Raw genomic sequence first — 19,458 nt, 5'->3', positions numbered from 1 at the left:
GCAAGGAGTCAAGCCAGCTACCACAGGGCAACTCTGTGTGGGGCCACACATTGCCTGTGAGCCAGTGAGCACAGTAAATGTTTTAGCTTAAACCTCAGTGAAAGGCTTTTTAGTTGAGGACTCCTCGAGTGGCAGTGATTCAGCTGTGCATCTGAGCCCTGACAGAGCCTATTCTGAAGGGCTGACCCTTTGTTCAGGAAGAATGGATGTGGCGTCAGAAGAGAGAAGTGGTGAAGGGAGGAGGATGCAAAGAGGGGAGTGCCCATAACAATAGACACTTCTGGCCCAATGTTCAGGCGTGTGAGCTACATATGAACTAGAGAAGCTGATGGCAGGCAAGTGCTCCTTCCAAGCATTTTTAAAGACAGGGCAGAGTGGAGTTTCCTGATTGCTACAGCCTGTGTGTGCAGGGATAGTCCAGGGCTCTTCCCTCACTCCCTGTTCCTACCCTTTATGTATTGTTGTATCTTTGGTAAGATAGCACAGATGCAGGCTAAGGTATGACATACCAGGAAGGAGATTTAAAACCCAGTAATTTTCAATAGCAATGTAGAAATAAGCCATTTGCCTGATTACTAAGGGTATTTTCTGATTATTTTAGTTGGAATTAGATGATCTTTAAGGTCCCTTCCAGCCCAAACCATTCTATGATTCTGTAAAGCAGGTTTAGGCAAGAATAGGGCAACTCTGGAAAACCATGTATTTCACTTTTCAGGATTAACACAAATGGGTTCTGTTACTGTGTTACACCTGAGAGCAGCAGCTGCACTGTCACACAAAGTATGCTCTATGCTTTGCCAGTTTGTTCATGCAGAAATGTTCCAGGCTGTTTTGCCTGCACAAATATTTTGGTATCAATGTCACAGCAGGGAGATAGCATATTAGAGATACTAATATCATACATGAGTCAAATTACAAAAAAAAAAAAAAGACAAACTTCTGTTTCTGATTTTGCTAGTAGTATCTTTGTTTGATTTGTAGTATTGTAACATTTGATACTGGAATTTCTAATAGCCCTGGGGCTTTCTGCACCCCTAGATTAGTGTGTCTATGAATAGTTTAGATTCAATTTAAGACTCTGGAAAGATAAGAATCCCACCCCAGCAAACAGAATAGGTCAATAAACAGTCAATACAACTGCTTTGTGACATGGCAGTTTTGAAACCTGGCTGGCAATATAACAAACAGTGAGGAGGAAAGTGTATATTAATTTGGGAAAAAGTACTTGGTGTGCAGAAGAAATGTCATCCAGCCACCGGTTGAGTTCCCTTACATCGTCTGAGCTGCAGTCTGTGCTCTGTCTGGAGATAGATGTCAGTTTGAGAGCTTTAAATTAATGTGTTTAAGTATTTGCATTTTTACTGCATTTTTGTGGTGGGCTCAGAGGGGACATGGCTGAGCAGGCTGGCTCCAGAGGACTTGGAACCAGCTCAACCTAAACACTTGGAAACAAGCAAATCCAAAATCTGGGGCAAGTGGGTGCATGGGAGCACAGGAGTCCAATTTTGTCACTGCTGAATTCAGGGGCTGAGGAAAATTCCTGCATCACATGTAGGTAATGGTTGCCCACAAAACATCCACAGACCCCTCTGCTTAAAATGAAGCCTTGTTGGGGTGTGAGGCAGCAAGTCTGTGTTGTCAATGGAGGGCATGGTTTCTCACTGCACTGAGGGGGAACCCTCCTCCCTGCCTGGAGTGAAAGTCAGTGGTCATCTCTGTATCCATCTCTACATTTTCAGGGTTAGCAGTTCTTAAGTTCTGGTTGTCACTCACCATTTATATGTTGCAGTAAGAGCTTTAAAGCCTCCACAAAGCCTGGGATTGAAGCTTTCTTGTAACCATGGTTTAATTCCAATAAAGACAAAGTATTTTCATTGAATTAAAAAATCTCCCCAGCCATTAAAACACCATGCCAGACTCTGAAGAGCAGAATGGTGATGAAGGTCTCCCTTTCACTGTCATGTCCATTCATGTTCAGCTTGAAGCTCTGCATATTTCCTCGTTGAACACTGATGAAGTCTTTGCAGCCCTTTTCGTTGCGAATGGTGCCCTCTCAGAGTGCAGGGAAGTTCTGCTATGCTGAAATTAAAATAGTCCACACAGACCTGAAAAACATAAGAGAACTTTTAGCTGTAGTGCACTTTCAGGCAGCTATAGCTGGATACCTAAATTGACTCATAAAATGAGTTTCAAGCAATAGTGCCTTTCACTTTGAGTCTTTTTGGCCTTCCATTTCTGTACCATAATCCTTGATCTCATGGCACTGTGCCTCTAAAACCCATGGCACTTCTAGCAGAGAGCCACGTTAATGTTTGTGTTTTCTACCATTTCCTGCAGGCATCCCCAGCTGCTCTAGCAAAAAGCGTTTTGGCTGAAGTTCCAAACCAAGTCGTGGATTATTACAATGGCAAAGGGATAAAACCAAAATGTATGTCAGAGTACGAGTCTTCCAGGACACTAGCTCCATGAACCTGCCTGCACTCTTTTACAAAATTAAAAAAGAAAAATGCTACTGTCTACAACTCCTGTACTTAAAAATGAAACAAAACAAAAAAATAGCACGTTTTGGTGATTTTTAACTAAAATAACCTTTTTCTTTTTTTTTTGCATGTGTAGCCTAAAGGCTTAAATCTGTTAAGCAGTTGTATTGTTGAAAACTTTTTATGAGAAAAAAAATCCCGAAAAAAAGAGTGAACTCTTTACATTACAGCATGTCGCCTTGAAATAAAAAGTTATCTGTATCTGGTTTTTATACAGGTTTGTTGAAATTTTGCTATATTTCTTATCTTTACACTGTAAAGCATTTTGAAATATTTATTGAGAGTCATAGACAAAATGTCTTTGGTTTAATCTGCTAAGAACTGAGAGATTTTTCAAAATGGCAGATGCATGAACTGTATTTTGCATGTTTAAAATAAAAACAACACAGTTTTGCAGTTGTCTTTATTTCTCTCTCTGACACAAGGCTGCCTGCTTCCAACTTCCATATTCCAAAGACAGGGTAATAAAGTGTTTCAAGAAATACCTGACCTGAAGCATGGGCATTTCTGATGTTAGCAGCTTATACCATGGACACCCAAACATGCCCACTCAGCCTGGAGCCTGAGTAGTAATTTTTCAAAAGCGTGACACATCCAGCACTTATGGAGGGTTTGGACCACAGCAGTAAACAGGCTTGGAGGGCATGATCCATCAGGATTGCATGTCTTAGAATATGCCTACTTAATCCAAACTATCTGGCTGGCTTTCAAATGGGTTGTATTTTGGCTACCCAACTTTATAATGTCTTATGTTTGGGAATTCTTATTTTGTTTCATTTGTATTTTTTAATCTCACACCCAGTATACAACTTTGTGTGACGTTTTCCAAAAGAAATTTTGCACAGCCTGATTTTGTGACAACTGGTGATTTGTAACTTCATCCTCACACAGATTACTTGTGTTTGACAGAAAAACTGGTCTTGTACCAAAAGAATATTTAAGCCACCTTTTTTTTTTTTTAAGAAAAAGAGGACATACAAGAACAGATTGGCAGTAGATTGATCTTTTCATTGAAATATTTCTGTATATAAATGAAGAAATTACATAAGTGTTATTTTTAGTGTTTGAATTTTGGCTTCTTCTTTTGCTGAAAAACAGTAGTGAAGAATGTGACTTGTTAAAAGCTAAGGATAAAATTTGACAAAAAATAATTTGTGTGGGATTGTCCAAAGGGCATGGCTTTGGACAAGTTATGCTCCTACCAAATTGAAAACATTCTGTTGCTAGTCCCAGAAGAAGCTGTTTTGGGCCAGTGCTGAATACTTTGGAAAACCTCCCCTATAGGCAAGGGATTTTGTTTTAGAAATACATAATTTTACATGAGTTTGCTGGTAATGTAGAACTCTAGCTCCCTGATTTTCCTTTAGAAGTAACTTCCATGGGATCAGCTTTGATTGAAAATTTTGTACTATGAAATGAAGGCAGTGGGATAGCCAAGATACATGGGGCTGTCTCCCCAGCACATTCCGTTCTGCTCCATCTATATCCTGCAGTGTAATCATTCATGCTTGCTAGTAAAGATTCCTTCAGCTGACCAGATATTGAACAGCAGCCAGTATTTCTTAGTCATGGGTATAAGTTTTTTGGAGATGTCCCGACTGATAGATCTCAAATCCACACTTCCACGTAATGGCTGGTACTTCATTTGAGAGCTTACCCTCCCTCTGTGGTGGATGTATTTCATCTGGAAGCTACTGCAATCTTCCTTTATATCTCGTATACCACTCTGTCAACAAATCTTAATTCTAGTCTACAACATCTTGATTTTCTTACTCCCATTTCCCCCTTCCTTTTCTTTCCTTCCCTTCCCTATTCTCACAACCATTTTTGAGCCATTAAAGCACATGACTGACAAATCAATGACTTCATGTTCTTTGCTCCCCCAATATATTACTTTGTAATCTTGGCCAAGTTGTTTAACTATTCTGCACCTCAGATTCCTCATTTGTAAAATGAAGGTCACTGCCATGTATTCATAAATATCTCACAATAATACTGGGGGAGTTCAATATTTGAAAAGTGATTTGAGACCCTCAGAGGCATGATGGTGCTCTCACCATGTAAAGAGTATTACTTTACCCTGGGATGTGCATTTAGGGATGTAATGTACAGCCATGGAAGGGTCAAGCCTCTTTTTTATTATTTGCCAGACTGTGAAAGTAAACGAAAGCTTTCAGCAAGGAAAAATTAGGATTCAGATAAATTGTTCTTCTGGTACATATGATCTTTGACTAAACTGATTTTTTAAGTGTTTATGATTACACAGAATTGGGCAGTTACAGCTCTTCATTAGCAGAGGTGTTACAAGGTGCTTCTATAATGTAGCATCACATAAAACACAGAGATCAACAGGTTATTGTATGCTGAGCTGTATAAACCATCAGTCATTTTCATGTGTGTAGTTGGTCTCTATAAGTGCCTCAAGAGAATCCCAGTTGCTGCAGATCTTTCTGTTTACGTCACACAATCCTGATTATAAATGTTGTCTACTTAAAAACAAATCATTATCAGTGCTTAATATAGGTCAGCAATTCTGTAGCAGCCCTCCAGGTATTTGGGGAGACACCTCCACGATATTGAAAAATCAATTGGAAATCTCCTTCAATCTATACAGATCTCAGTATGTCAAACAATCAAGAAATAGTGTGGTGAGTTGGTGGTGTAGGATGCACAGAAGACAAAAGTAGCCATATGGTAAAGGCTTTCTAATGAGGCTTTGAATGTTATTTTCGTTGCTCCAAGCTACTCTGTGCAATAAAATAGTATGGACTTTTTCCAGGGTAATATCATTAAGTATATGAATATATCTCTGAAACAGCATATTTTTCTCCTGTTTTACCTACTTAGGGTTTTGGCGAGGCGATTCTGCCTTTAGGCTGAACTGCCATCAGTTTCTCCTGCAGATTTTTTAGTGCAAACTTAAACTTCTACTGCCTCTTGATGGATTGTTTTAAATTCTGAAAACTCCTTTAAAATAAATTATATCTTGTCCTTTTGAGATAATTGATGATCTAAAATATCTTCTCTGCCAACTGTAATCCTGCCTTCCTTTTTACTGTCTCTCAAACCCAATTCAAACTCTAGAAGTCCCAGAAAACCCAAAGATATTCATAAACCCTATTATCCCAAAATACATTAACATCTATTATTCTTGAGCCAGATACTGAACTGAGTTGTATTTTTGGTTTTTTAGGGAAAACTAAGTCTACAACAATTTTTTAAAAGCAGTTATACACTGCCAAACGCTTATTACCCTAAGGAAAAATCTATCCATGTGAAGGTCTTACCGTGATACGCAATACAGTGTTCTATAGAACTTGATGAAAGAGTCTACAAGTATGAAAGAAAAACAAAATTATAATAATAGTATTGTTTTAAAACATCTTTTAAACAGTCTCCAAATATCAAAAGCCTATAAGTGATGACAGCTGAAAGGTTTAAACTTTGATCTGTTAGAGACATGCAGCGGGCAATGGAGAACAGTGGTCGAAGCCAAGTCTTGCTGCAGGTTGCAGAGGTGATATTCCAACAAACACACAGGTGAAAGACTCCAGTTCTGTGCAGATTTGTGTGACAAAAGCCCTGCAGCTCTGCAATACTCAACTGCATCCCTCAGGTTTACCCACACACCAAATATTCCATGTGGTTTAAGTGAGCTTCATTATTGTATTGCACTAAGTTCTTTGCTGGTGAGTTAAACAGAGCTACTTCCTTCAGTCTGGCTCTCTGGCTGCTCAAACAAGTCATGGCTAACTCCCAGAAAGAACTCAGCTTGTTATTCAGATTGATATTCGTCACCTGGGATTATGGGTCTTTCAGTCATAACTCCTATGTAAATCTAAACATATGTCCAGTCTTTCCGGCATGAAGGAGTTACTAGACAAACTCCATTTACTCCTAAGTAGCATGGACATTTCAGCCACAAAGCACTGGTACATTTACATTCACTTTTTTTTTTTTTTAATAGGAAGGATAAGCCGGAGGATTCCTAGCATAGGTTTACACTTCTCAAGTTGGTTTTTTTCCTTTATTTATGGGAAGTGCCATTTTGCCACAAGGAATATAGAGTTTATATCACCATTCATCCTTCACTCATAGGTCTTACTTGTATGTGCAGTCCTGGGCTGAAGAATTGAACTATAGCAGAGGCAATTTCAGCAATTAGAGTTATATGAATGATAATAGTCAGCCCAGCTGCATGTTTTCTTGCAGCATTCACTGCAAACCATCAATGGGCTGCATGCCCACCCCCTCTTTTCTCTTTTTTCCAATTTCCTTGCAGAGCTGGGGAGATCCTCCAAACTGATCAGGTGAAACCTAGGTGACCTCTCTCCTGGGAAGGCTGCCAGTCCAAAAGTGTTTCCATTTCCTCATTCCTGCCATTAGGAGGACTACCCAAGGCAGCAGACTGGGGGGGAGGGTTATTTTGTAATGTTTCATTCTCTTCTTTCCTTCCAAAAAGGTGCTAGTCATTTTAACTGCTTTGCAGAAAGTCTTTTGCTGTTGTGTTCAGGAGACACTTAAATTCTTGTCCCACTGATTAGAGCAAGCAGTTTGCCATCTGATTGCATTCAAAGTTGCAGTCATCTTGCTACACCCACTCCCCCCTACACACACAAAGTTCATGCCTCTTTAACATCATGAAAAGCTGCATGCACCAAAAAAAAAAAATTATTTGATTTTACATAATGTTAAAAAGGAGAAAAGAAGTACAGCACTAAAACTTATTTCTCCAAAATGTATGTTTGCCCATGTATTGCTTTCCAACTTACCAATGCATGAAATCCTGTGTCACCTCAGCTGTGCAGCATGCTACATGAGAAAAGCATTATACTGTGGCTTCAGGTGAGGGCATCAAGGGAGCCCTCCTCTCTGGCTGGGAACATCTGTTATGGCTTGGCAAATCACTTAATCTTGTTGTGTGCCTTGGTTCCACATCTTTAAAATGGAAGCAAATAGCATTTTGCTAGTTCCCGGGGACTTTGGTAGGGTAAGGACTGTTGTAGGTTGTCACAGTGCATACAAATTGGGAGTTAACACCTTTATCATTTTTAGGTTCATTCTTCCCCCGATACAGAGCAGCAGCATAAGCTACTGATGGACCCCATTAGAAAGCACATCTGCATTAAATTTAGCAACATCCCTGTTGCTGTTCTTAATGCCAGGGAGAGAGTGAAAAGATGCAGTGATCACTGTGATAGTGGAGATGACAACCTCAGAGAGGAAATATCCATTGAACTGTGAACTTGGGAGATGCATTTCTGAACACACTATGTGTTTATGTCTTAAAAGGACAAGAAGTAAACATGGGACAAGGGATGTTTATGTAGGCTGCTGGTAGTTTTCTGGATCACATTTTTGGGTGTGAACTGCAAAATTCTGCTCAAAGTTAACCACTGAGAGGTGCATACAGCCTCTCTCGGATCTGGTTAGCTGGCCACAAGCCTGAAGTGCAACATACACACATACACACACAGAGAGCACAGTGGGGGAGAAGAGGGGGTAGCAGGGTAAAGAGAAGCCATAACAGATGTCAGCTGACCACACTGAACACTCATGTCTTTAAAAAAAAAGAGACTTCTATTGAAACTGAAAGGGAATCTTGTGTTCATACCCCTTCACTATCCTACCAGCCAGAATGTCATCGCTGTGCCTGGCTGCCCAGAAACCTGCTGCCTGAGCCACCCACTTTACCAGTAACTTTCACTGGCTACAATATTAAATTTACTTCCCTAAATGTGGCCCTCCCCCTCATGTGGCCTCCACTCGCATGGAGCACAGAGAATCATTGAGTCTAGAATCATTAAGGTTGGGAAAGACCTCCAACATCATGGAGCTAACCCAGCACTGACAGGTCCATCACTAAACCATGTCCTTAAGTGCCACATCTACATGGTTTTTGAACACTTCCAGGGATAGTGATTCCACCACTTCTCTAGGCAGGCTTAACCACCCTTTCCATGAAGAAATTTTTCCCAATATCCAACCTGAACTTACCCTGGCACAGCCTGAGGCCCGTTTTGTCTTGTCCTGTCACTTGTTACCTGGGAGAAAACACACGAAGCTGCTAAGCTCCATACCTCATAGATATTTGACACAGCAGAGACGCTTTTTCCCAGACACCCCCAAGCATCTGCTCAACACCTGTGTAATGCAGGAAGGTTTTGAGTCCGTGTTCCTGCAACCTTTTGTGGCCAAGTGGTGCTCACCAGCAGTAAAACTCCACCTGCCGCTGGCACTTTCCCCTTACTGACACTTATTTGCTGGATTTCACTGGCTCGCTGAAGGAATTCAGGCACAGGAGCAATGGTAGGGATGGAAGGGTTGGGGCGGGAGACAAAGGGTGCCTATGGCTATTTCTGCACGTCTTCATTCGTCACCCTCTTGGGTGAGGCGTTCCCTCCGGGTCAGAACAGCCCCATGCGCCTCGGGTGCTGCATCCCGTCTGGGAAGCCGCTGGGGCCAGCCGTGGGGGGGAGAAAATGACGCACGACTACGACTTCGGACTGTTTCGGGAGTTTTTATGTTAACTCTCGAGCTCCCCGCCTGCGCGGGCCGGAACCTTCTGTCCGGGTCAGCACGGAAGGTTTGCAGCGCCGTACGCGGAAGGCGACGGTGGCCCCGCCCCGGTGTCGGCATGGCGGGCTGGGGGAGGCTGGCGAGGCTCGGCGGGCAGCTCTTGGCGGCCGCGTCGAGGGCTCCCGGCCACAGGTAGCGGCAGGGCTGGGAGGGGAAGGGGCTCCTGCGGAGGTGGGGCGCGGGGCAGGGGCGGCGGAAGGAGCGGGGGCTGAGCGTGGCTCGGCCCTTATCGCAGCCCAGAGGTGAGGGGCTCCTCGGCGGCCCTTTGCCCTCGGTGGCGTCTTGGGTCGCCACCCCTTGGAGAGGCCTCTTTGTGCAGCCTGCTGGCGCTGCTTTGTGAGTGCAGGGGTGGTGGTGCTCCGGGTTACTGCTGGACCCCTTCGGCCTTAGAAATGCCCCCAGCCTTAGAAATACCCCCAGCCTGTGTGGGAGTTCTGGCAGGACAGGCATGTTTACATCCAGAGCATCTTTGCTGCATAGTGAGAGACTTGACCTACTGTGTTTTGGGTTTCCTTGGCCTGGCCCCGTGCGGTCACTGCTTGTGTTGTTAAACACTGCACCTCGCTGTCCTTGAAGAGAACTGGGGAGCATTCTGGCTTTTCTGAGCCTTCACGGAAATTAAGGCAGGACCCTGAGCTGTTTAGCGGTGAGTGTAGAACCAGAGATTGTTGGGGCTGGAAGGGAGCTGAGCAGCTCAGTTCAAAGCTGAGGTCTAGCTTCCTTCTCACAGTGTGGCCAGCTCTGAGGTTAGACCGTGTTGCACAGGGCTTTCTCTTTTTGGGCCTTTAGAGCCTCTAAGGACAGAGGCTGTACAGCCTCTCTGTTTGATTGTCTTCAGGCAAAACATTTTTTCCCTACGTCAAATCAGAATCCCCCTTTTCAGTTTATACTCCTTCTCTCATTCTTTTGCGTGCACCTTAGTGAATATCACCTGCTTCTGTCTTGTCAGTGACTTTCTCACAGGCATTGGAAAGCTGCTGTCAGGTCAACCCTAGGCCACCTTTTCTCCAGACTAAACCAAACCCAGTTACCTTCTGGTAGGGCAGGTGCCCTAGCCCCTGGTATTTTTGTATACCACAGCTGGATTCACTCATTTGTAAACATCCCATTTGTACTGGGGACCTGAAACTGGATTTAGTATTGCAGATGTGGTCTATTTGGAGTGCTGAGGAAAGGGTGAGTGCTTGCCTTGATCTCCTGACTGTGCTTCTGTTGATAAAGTCCAGGCTGCTGTTAGTCTTCATTGCTGTGAGGAGCCTGCTGGCTCCTTGTTTACCTTTTTGCCCCCAGGAGCTTCCAGGTCCTTGGCCTATCTGGGGAGCAGCTCTGCTGAGGTCACAGCCTGTACTCTCGCAAGAGGTTATTCCATCCCAGTTGTGGATGGGACTGTGCATTTCTTCTTTATGAATTTCATTGGGTTCCTCGTTGGCTTGTTTCTCTGACTGGCAGAGGGACACCCTTGAGTGTCATCCACTGCTCCCTTCAAACTTAAGAAGGGTGCACTCATCTCCTCTTACAGGTCATTGATAAAGATATTAAATTGGACAAATCCCTGAATAGACACTTGAGGAACTCTGTTTGTAACTGGCCTTCTAATAGTCCAAACCACTAGCCATGGCTCATTCAGTCAGCTGATCCAGCCAGGTTTTTGCCATCTGATAGCCCACCCATCCATGCCATAATATCCCAGCTTGGATAGAAAGACACTACAGGAGATGGTGTTAGAAAGCCTTGCTAAAGTTAAAGACACCCACTGCTATTTTCTCATTCATGAATCTTAGCTTTTTTTTATCCTAAGAAGTGGTTGGTTTTTTGTTGTTGCTTGCTCCCCTTTGGTGCACTTAAGAATACTTCAAAAGTTAGATGAGAACATGACAAAGAAGTAGGTGGTTTTGGCCATGAGTGGCCAGTTTGAGTGATGGTGGTTGACCACCTTGGTAGTATGATTTTGGTCTTTATGACTGTATGCTGTGTCATGTAATGATTTGTATCATTCATTACATTGCAAACATACGTGTCACAAGACATTATTTGAACTGATAAGACACTTAAAACTTTTTTCCCACCACTGGAAAGGGGACAGCTGGGCTTTCTAGTCAGGCACACTAATAGTGCAACGTGGTGGCACGAGCATCTTTCTGAAGAGAATGTGGAGTTCCTGAAGAAGATAACTGCGGAAGAATACAAAGCTCAGACAGCCAGCAAGCTCTGCCCTCTGAAAGATGAGCCTTGGCCACTGAATGAGTGGACACCAGGTGAGAAAGTATCTCTTCTGAAATACCAAACTCGTGCTGAAATTATTACTGTTGTTGTGTTGTTGCATTCAGTAGCATCAGGATTGTGCCTTGTAAAGTATTCTCCTTTTTGCTTTTACATCAGTCATTCAATACATTTAGTAAATAAGTAAATGTAATACATCAGTTCTCTAAAAAGCATTCAAAATATTACGCGGTGTTAAGAACCCTTTAAGAACTCTTAGTTTTTAGCACTTGGCCTATTTAACTGCTGTACAATGACAAGATAATAAAGTAAAAATTTGTCAAAAAAGACTCCTTAGAATGTAAAGTATATGAACTTGAAAACATTCTTGTAAATACTGCTGGACTCTGAAGAAAAAGTGTGGTATATAATACCTCCCATTTCTGTGATTCCAAAGTTTTATGGTCTGGAACACAGTATTAAGTTTTTGAGCCTCCAAAAGGGTCACATCATTTGGATGGCAGACTTGACATGTTGCCTTTGCTATACAGGTTTGCAAAGATTGGGTGGGAGGAACCTCTTTTCAATAGTTAGCTTGATTCTAATATATGGGTGTTGTATTTAAAGAAAAAATTAAGGGAGTCTGAAATATTGGTTCTTTTAATGGGGAACTGGTTGCATGTTCTATCATACACAACTGGAACAGATAGAACTTCACTGCTAGTGGGATTAAAAACAATTAACAGGTTATTCTCAGCCTAGTCATGGGGAGTCAGTGAAGTTTTCTCTCCTTCACCTCCTTAGGAAAGATCAGAGTTAATGAATGGGATTTTGCAAGTTATGAAATGAACTCTTTCGAAGATTAAGTATGGAGTTGCATTCCTGTTCTGTTTTAATCTACAGATTCTATCAGAGTCGGTGTTGTTGCAGTAAAACTGGGAATGATGCCAGTATGGACCAAGTCAGGAAAAAGACATGCTGTCACATTACTTAAGGTGAAATAAATCATAATGAATTTCATCTCCTGTCCTGTATTCCGATTGTTAGCCAGACATTTCAGTCAAAAGCAAAAGTTATTACTTGTACAGAGTAGGAAATCCCGAAAGAAAGAAAAGGCTTCTTTTGGTCGTGGATAGTACACCACACCCACTCTGTTTATATCCCGAACTTTCTGGGAGCAGTCTGCCTTCTGCCTTAGCTATTCAGGTGCTGCAGAGTTGTGAGCAGTGTTACCTAGGTGAGGCAACATAAAGCTGGGGTTAACTACCCACTTAACTTTTTTTATTTTGCCACCTGCAGGTACTTTGTGATTAGTTTCACCTTGGTTTCTGAGCCTTTGTAGCCCTGAAGCTGCTGCTTCATATTCTCTGGCAGCTACTATTGTCATGAAGCCTTTTGCTCACGTGTTGCTGCCGTATGATGAACCAGTGCCATGAAGGACATCAGGTTTGCAGGGCAAAAGAGCAGGAGTCTAAAATGTCAGCTCTTACTGTATGCTTTGCAAGCTTACAGAAGGGATTTTGCAGATATTGCATGCAAAAGATGACTATAAAAGATTATTTGATTTCTAGAGCATTTATGAAAATAGTTTGCATTTTACTAATATTTTTTCCTAAAATCAATCTTTAGTTGATTGGTAAAAGAATGTCTACAGTAAAAAAGTAACAAACGCTACAGCTTACTATTTGTAAACTGTATCTTCTGTTATGAAAACAGAGACTGACTAAATTTCACTTGTTGTAATAATCTCTTACTATGGTCTTAAAGCACACACTCAAATAAACACTTTTCCTTTTCTTAAGGTGCAAGATTGTCATGTTTTAAGATACGTTTCAAAGGAAGATTCGGGTGGAAAAACAGCTAAGCTGCTTGTTGGAGGCAAAAACGTATCTCCTTTTTCTGTAAGTGAATCACTTTGGGTGTTACTGTTAGAATAGTTGTTTTTGTTGTCCTTGCAATATGAAAGTAGCATAGATAGACTTCTCTGAAAGATTGACAGACACCTGTGCTTTGGAACAGATCTTTTGTCTCATTCACCTTGCTTATTTCCTAATGCTAGTGTAAATTCTTGGTTAAGAGAACAGCAAGAATTTTTGAAAGTTTTGCCTATTGATTCTCTAGGAAAGCTGTGGGTTTAGGAAGTTGCTTTGATGTGCGGTGTCCTATGCTGGTGAAAGGGTCTGAAGGACTATTAGTAGTGTAGAAACATGTGTTCACCATGTCTGTGGAAGTGCAATTAAGATGAGAACTGCAAGATACACACTTTAATGGCCTATTGTAAACTTACCCAGCTTCTTTGGATGTTTAGAAGATTTTGTTCTCTAGCTTATTCTTCCATACTGTTTTATTAGGTGTAGTTGTAATTTTTCCACATGTCTATTGACATTGTTTAATTTGCCTATAGTTTTACTGATGAGTAAGTTTAAGACTTAAATTTTCAAGAAGATAGCTTCATGGTAATAGCTCATCAAGAGCTGTATCAAAACCACTCGTTTAGACACCCCAGTTTCCTGGTGTGGAATTCCCAGATACCTTCAATGGTTAAGGTTGTCTAGCAGAGCTGTCATTTCTAAGGAGGAAAATTGAGTTATAGATCAAGATAGGAACAAAGCTTTCTGTCAAAGGATTGCAATTTCTGTGATCCATTATTTCTGTAAAATGCCATTTTTCGCTTCTTGCAGTGTCCTGACATTCATTTGTCTGATTTAGTCAAGTAAAAAATATCCAGGGCTCATGACCACTAAGCAGATTATCTCAGCTGATTGTGGCTTTTTGAGGACATGGATTTCACTTTTTCAAACTGACAGTTGTCCCAGAGCTTTAAAATTAATCTGTGTACTTGTTTCTGCTTTACCAGAGGTGAGGGAAGAAGGAGCTTTTTAATTTGCTAAACCTGTTGGCCTTTATAGTATATTCTACTGATTTTGAGCAGGCTGATACTTTAAAGTACCTCTCTGGTATTCAGTGGGTTTATGCCATGTTTCACCATCGCTGCTTGTAGTTTCAGGTCTCTGTCCTGTCACTTTAGTCCATTTCCACTTTCCAGATGTGACATTTTTCCTGGAAAAATGACAACTCTGTTTTTTCTTTCATGTTACTTTGGTCTAAGACATGCAAGAACTATGTGAATAAAAATTTTCAAGTGGTATTTTGCACATTGGACTCCTTACAGTTGATCTTCTTCTCAAGCAGATGATGTTACCAGTAATTCAGTATGTTGTCAGAGTAATAACGTGTGGGAAGTAAGGAGGTATAAAGAAAATTTCTGTTTAAATAGCTCCTATGAACTAAGAAAATGTCTTCAAAGATGAACTACCTAAAAGGTTAACTCAAGGACTTTTTAGTACTGTGAGTTATGTTAATGACTCTCTCTGGGCATAACTTTTCCCAAGTTAGCTTCAATTAATTTGGTTGAACTTAGATTCATTTTAATAAAAAATTAATTAAATATCCTTAGACCGATCTGTGGTGAGGACCTGGCCTGAGACTGAACTGTGTATTATGATTATACTGAGCTCTGTATTATTGTTGTTATCATCACTGTCATATATAAACTAGATAATTCCTAAGAAAGAATTTGGCATGCTGATTCTGAGCAATTTTGCTTGTTAAGGTACTAACAAATGATGTATTTCTGTGGTTTAGCTGCAAGTTTGAATCATTGCTCTGCAATGTTTATCAGCCTTTTTATGTGTTTCTTTTCTCTTTGAAGTGTCGAAAGTGAGAATTAAAAGAAGGGTAAATGATACTGTATTGTATTAGCATAAGCAATTTATCTTCTGTTAGTTCCTCATAGGAACATCTGTCTTCCTCAGATTCCTCACAGCTTCTGATTTTTAATGAGTTCAAACAAAAGATTCCCTCAGTAATTTTACTAAAAAAGAAGTTTCTGTATTTCTTTTGAGTGTCAAATTGCTTAAAAGCTGATAAGGAATATTGCACTTTTAGCAAGATATTTTTTTTTTCCTTTTTAGCTTGATGTATGTCACTCTGCTACAAGTGAAGAGATTTTTCATGATTTTTTAATGCAGACTGTTTTCAAATGTACGGTTCTGACAGTGTTCTAACATTTTTTTTGTCAAAAATATTTTATATGCTTCCCAAAAGTGAGGGCATATCGATCATTTTCCTATAATACTGGAAGATATCATTGGTGTTTTTAAAAGTTTAGAACATCTGAGAATTCACTCAATATTGCTTTTTAGGAAGGCTTTGTAAAGACTGCAGTGTTTTGTTTGTGAAAGTACATCTCTGACTCAACTGTTGTTGCAGTAGAACAGTGCAAGGCTATAGCCTTGAGTAGGACTCGAGATATAAGTGAATTTTACCCTTTGGCTTCACTGTGCTTTTCTTCAGCTGTGGTAGCACAGAGCTCCCCTTGCTGTAGCTTAAGGCAGCAGTTTCACATAACAGTGGAAGTAAAGGATTCATATGCAGGCACTTAGTAGAAAGGCCATATCTTTATTTTTAATTCTCATATATGGTTCTGCCGATTAAAACAGTTGTCCTCCATTGATGCCTCAAATATTCGTGGTCTTAGGGGAGATTTTGTATGTAGCTGATTTTTTTTTAAAGGTATTTGAAGTGTTTTGTACTGTGAACTCAAGTTAACAAATCACTTGGAAAAAACTTTTCAGTCTCAGAGACTTTGTATCCACATTTTCTCCTCAAACAGAGACAGATTTTTATACTTAAAATTGCTGGGTTTTTTCTAAGAGATCCTCATCATCTTGCTTTCTCATTCTTCATAAAACTTCCTCTCTTGTTCGAACAGTTTTTAACAAATTTTTGAAAACAAAAGAAAGGACATCATGCAAATTTTCAAAACTGCATTTTCAAATAAACTATGTTACCCTTTTTACGTTATCCAAATTATTTTGTCTTAAAACATAGAAAATAATTTTAAGAGAGAGAACTGCACAGAAGTTTTGTGAAGTGAACCTCAGAGATGTGACTATCCTAGTGTGACAGTATTGTTAGATGCTTAAATTGCTTTCTAGGAGAATTCATTTGAAGAAAATTTCAGTGGCATTCCTTTTTTCCTATGGCTAAAATTTACCTACATTACTGTTTCTGTTGCTTGGTTTCATCTCATGGTCAGCAGTTCTGTGAGTTGTCTTGTTTAAAACAGCTGAGAAAAATTTTAAGTACTTTTAAATTTGTCAGACTCCTCTGAAAAGAAGATCCTGCTTTATTAAGTCAGCAGTAGTTAGGCACTGAGTGTACTTGGTATACCTTAAAAATACATGAATCATAAACTTGTTGTTACTAATTTTTCTTTTCTTGTCCAGAGACTCAAAATTCTGTTCTGTGGAAAAGTTAAGCCTTTTGAGAAGTTTCTGCAAGATGAGACTTTGATTCTATTGTTTTCTTAGTTAAATCAAATAAATTGTATTTATGGTCGTGTGGAACGAAGTCATCAGTAGCTTTGAAAAAGAGAACATATTTTTAAATTATTACAAAACTCTTTGTAAGCCATGACAAAAACAGTAGTATCTTTTATTTATATTGTAAATGATTCTGATCTTGGAAATCTTCATAGGTATCTTATTTATATGATGTAGCTGTAGGGTAACTAGTTGGCAGAAAATAAAATGCAGAGACAGGAGTTTTAAATAAATTTTATATAGAGATAAAATGCTAGTCTCAAGATAAAATTTTAGTATGATATATCTGTTCCTCTGAGTGGTGTTGACAGTCTGTAATCGTTTTCTGTGCTGGGTTGATCTTGGGTATTTTAAGATCACTTCTTTTTTACGGCTGCTTTTTGTTACAGAAACCAGAGTCTGCACATCAGATTTTTAAAGAAGCTGGAGTACCACGAAAGCAGAAAGTTGCAACATTTAATGTAACAGATGATGCCATAATTAAGCCAGGTAATTTTTTGAGTTGCTGATTATTACATGCATAATCGTTTAACATCTGCTACTTGTAGACCTAAACAAAGTTATGATGTGTATTTAATTTTTGTTTTGTATGGAAGTTGCTGAATTATTCTTTGTCATTAAGTACAAGCATACTTTTTTCTTAGGGAATTGTTTAGTTGATGAGAAGTAGGATTTTTCCTTTTTCTGGGGTACTATGTTTCGATTGATTAGAAAGTTACTCTAATCCAAACTTACTAATATGAACATTGAATTAAGAAGAAGTAAGTCTGTAACATTGACTCACTGTCTGGGAATAAATATGAATACAGTTATGGGAAGTTCTGTGTTTGTCTTTATGAGAGGGACACAGAATTTTGTGGTAATGTTTCTCAGGAACCTAAAATAGCAGTTTGAGGTTTTTTTCTTCTTGCTGCATTCAGAAGTAAGACTGATGGCTGTCATTTAGGGTGTTTTTCCTGACAGCTTACAAAGTAAAGCACACTAAAACGTGTTTATAACAAATGTTCTCACTAAAAATCAGTATTAGGAGTTTGGAGATCTAACAAAAGGTTTTAAGTTTCTAAGGTTTTATTAAGTACTGCACTTAGGTTGCTTTCACTTTTGACGATTATAGGTATTTTCTGAAGAATTATGTAGGGTTGGAAAATCTAATATATTGTATATTTCCTTGCCATTAGTGAAGCTTTTTGTAAGATGTTTTTAAGACAGTGTGGTAACTGATAAAAATCAAATCTGAAATGAAGAGGAAGTTTGGACTGCTAAATGGAAGGAAAAGCTTGAGATAAAGCAGAATTGCAGGTTTTCAATAAACTGGTTTTTCAGTGCATGTATTTTGTACATGACATCCTTTATGTGCATGATTTTGTGTCAGTTGACAGGCATCTTATTCCAGGTGTGTATGGATTATATAAATATAACATGACATAATATGAGGATTTTTATGCTTGAGATTTATGAGAGGTTTACATCATTTCAGTTTGCATTCGTCCAGATTTGAAAAAGCATGAGAAAGGGCGTGGACGTGAAACAATTAAAATTTCACTTTTTTAATGGATGTAAAACAGACTGGAAACTGTGAAATATGCAGCTATATAGATCTGTATAGATTTATAATGAACTAAGTTATTAATTTTGGTTTGTTGTGGGTTTTTTTTTAAGCTGCTAATAAAAGAATATTGCACTTGGATAAAAAAAAATCACTGAAGACAAAATAAATATACAAGTAATTTTTGATACTGCAAGTATTTAAGGAATTAGTGTAATTACAGTGAGGTGAGTGGTGTCACTGACCTACAGTAGCACTACTTCTGCTGAAAGTTAGTGTATAGGTAATCCCCCAGTGGATGAGGCTGTATTTCTCCCATAGGCTTTAGTTTGGAAACACCATGTCTTAATAAAGAGGAAGCATTGCAAAACTATCTTTTTTTTTATTATTCTTAACCACATTTTTTATAGTAAGTGGGTTTTCTTTGTGGCTTGATTGTTTTTTGTTTTGTTTTTTTAAAAACTCTCCACCTTGTAAAGTTCTAGTATATCTAAGTACAGCATGTTCTGTTTTCTTGCTAAGCGTGTTTATTATGAATCTTAACTAATTAGATGTTTTGGGCTTTGTCTCTTTCGGTGTATGAAGTACAACGTACCTCAGTAGAGCCCTGGCCCTTCCTTCCTGTTCATCTGAAATTGGGTAGGACCTGAGAAATGTGCTTCAGTAGTAAATACAAAGCATCTCTCTTACTCAGTGAGGTTCATAAAGAAGAATAAATAATATGTGAATGTTTTCTTTCCTTTGCTGTGACTGTAATCTACCCTGTATGATAATGACTGGATAGTGATTTAAGGATTTCAGCACTTAGTTGAACATAATCTCTCCTCTTCTTTTGAAGGTACTCCTTTGTATGCTGCTCACTTCCGCCCAGGGCAGTTTGTGGATGTTACTGCAAAAACGTAGGTTTCTAATGATTTAACGTGTGCGATTCATCTGTCAAATAGACTGGTTCTCTTTTTCTTCCCTCTACTTTGTCTTGAACCCATGGATCACAAAAGCTGAAATACAATTGCAAGAGTAGTGACAGGAGATACGTGTCCATTCACTCATTGGGTCAGCAATATAAAATTATCTTTCTTTGCTTTTGATTATGAACAAGATGAATAATTAATACTATTAGGGTGATGGTTCTGCCTATATCTGTCGGTTCTGCCTATATCTGTCACATGTACATGGAAGAGCTAGTCAAACAGCTTGAGAAAATGTT

General features: G+C 39.6%; 2 protein-coding genes and 1 long non-coding RNA gene across 4 annotated transcripts in view; 2 read left to right on the top strand and 1 right to left on the bottom strand.

Moving 5' to 3' along the window:
• The window catches only part of CPNE4 (copine 4), a 232,144-nt gene extending 229,198 nt beyond the window's left edge, over window positions 1-2,946 (top strand). For both annotated transcript variants that reach the window (XM_027675534.1, XM_027675533.1), the window contains exon 16: window positions 2,338-2,946. In XM_027675534.1, coding sequence (XP_027531335.1) covers window positions 2,338-2,469 — 132 coding nt within the window. In that variant the 3' untranslated portion in view covers window positions 2,470-2,946. The remainder of the gene's footprint in view (window positions 1-2,337) is intronic.
• On the bottom strand, window positions 1,822-8,871 carry LOC113963947. The gene is made up of 2 exons (XR_003533015.1): window positions 8,750-8,871; window positions 1,822-2,105 (listed from the first exon to the last, which is right to left on the bottom strand). It is a non-coding gene; the product is annotated as an uncharacterized LOC113963947 (long non-coding RNA).
• Window positions 8,872-9,163: 292 nt separating this feature from the next.
• The window catches only part of MRPL3 (mitochondrial ribosomal protein L3), a 31,566-nt gene continuing 21,271 nt past the window's right edge, over window positions 9,164-19,458 (top strand). The window contains exons 1-6 of the mRNA XM_027675536.1: window positions 9,164-9,251; window positions 11,196-11,374; window positions 12,222-12,313; window positions 13,121-13,219; window positions 17,095-17,194; window positions 19,090-19,150. Of these exons, the coding sequence (XP_027531337.1) occupies window positions 9,178-9,251; window positions 11,196-11,374; window positions 12,222-12,313; window positions 13,121-13,219; window positions 17,095-17,194; window positions 19,090-19,150 (605 nt within the window). The 5' untranslated portion in view covers window positions 9,164-9,177. The remainder of the gene's footprint in view (window positions 9,252-11,195; window positions 11,375-12,221; window positions 12,314-13,120; window positions 13,220-17,094; window positions 17,195-19,089; window positions 19,151-19,458) is intronic.

This window comes from Neopelma chrysocephalum, unplaced genomic scaffold (genome assembly GCF_003984885.1).
Source record: "Neopelma chrysocephalum unplaced genomic scaffold, ASM398488v2 Primary Assembly neopelma1_26, whole genome shotgun sequence".
In the NCBI taxonomy this organism is placed as follows: domain Eukaryota; kingdom Metazoa; phylum Chordata; class Aves; order Passeriformes; family Pipridae; genus Neopelma; species Neopelma chrysocephalum.
Note: the sequence above shows the minus strand (reverse complement) of the source record. Positions and strands in the feature narration are given on the sequence as shown.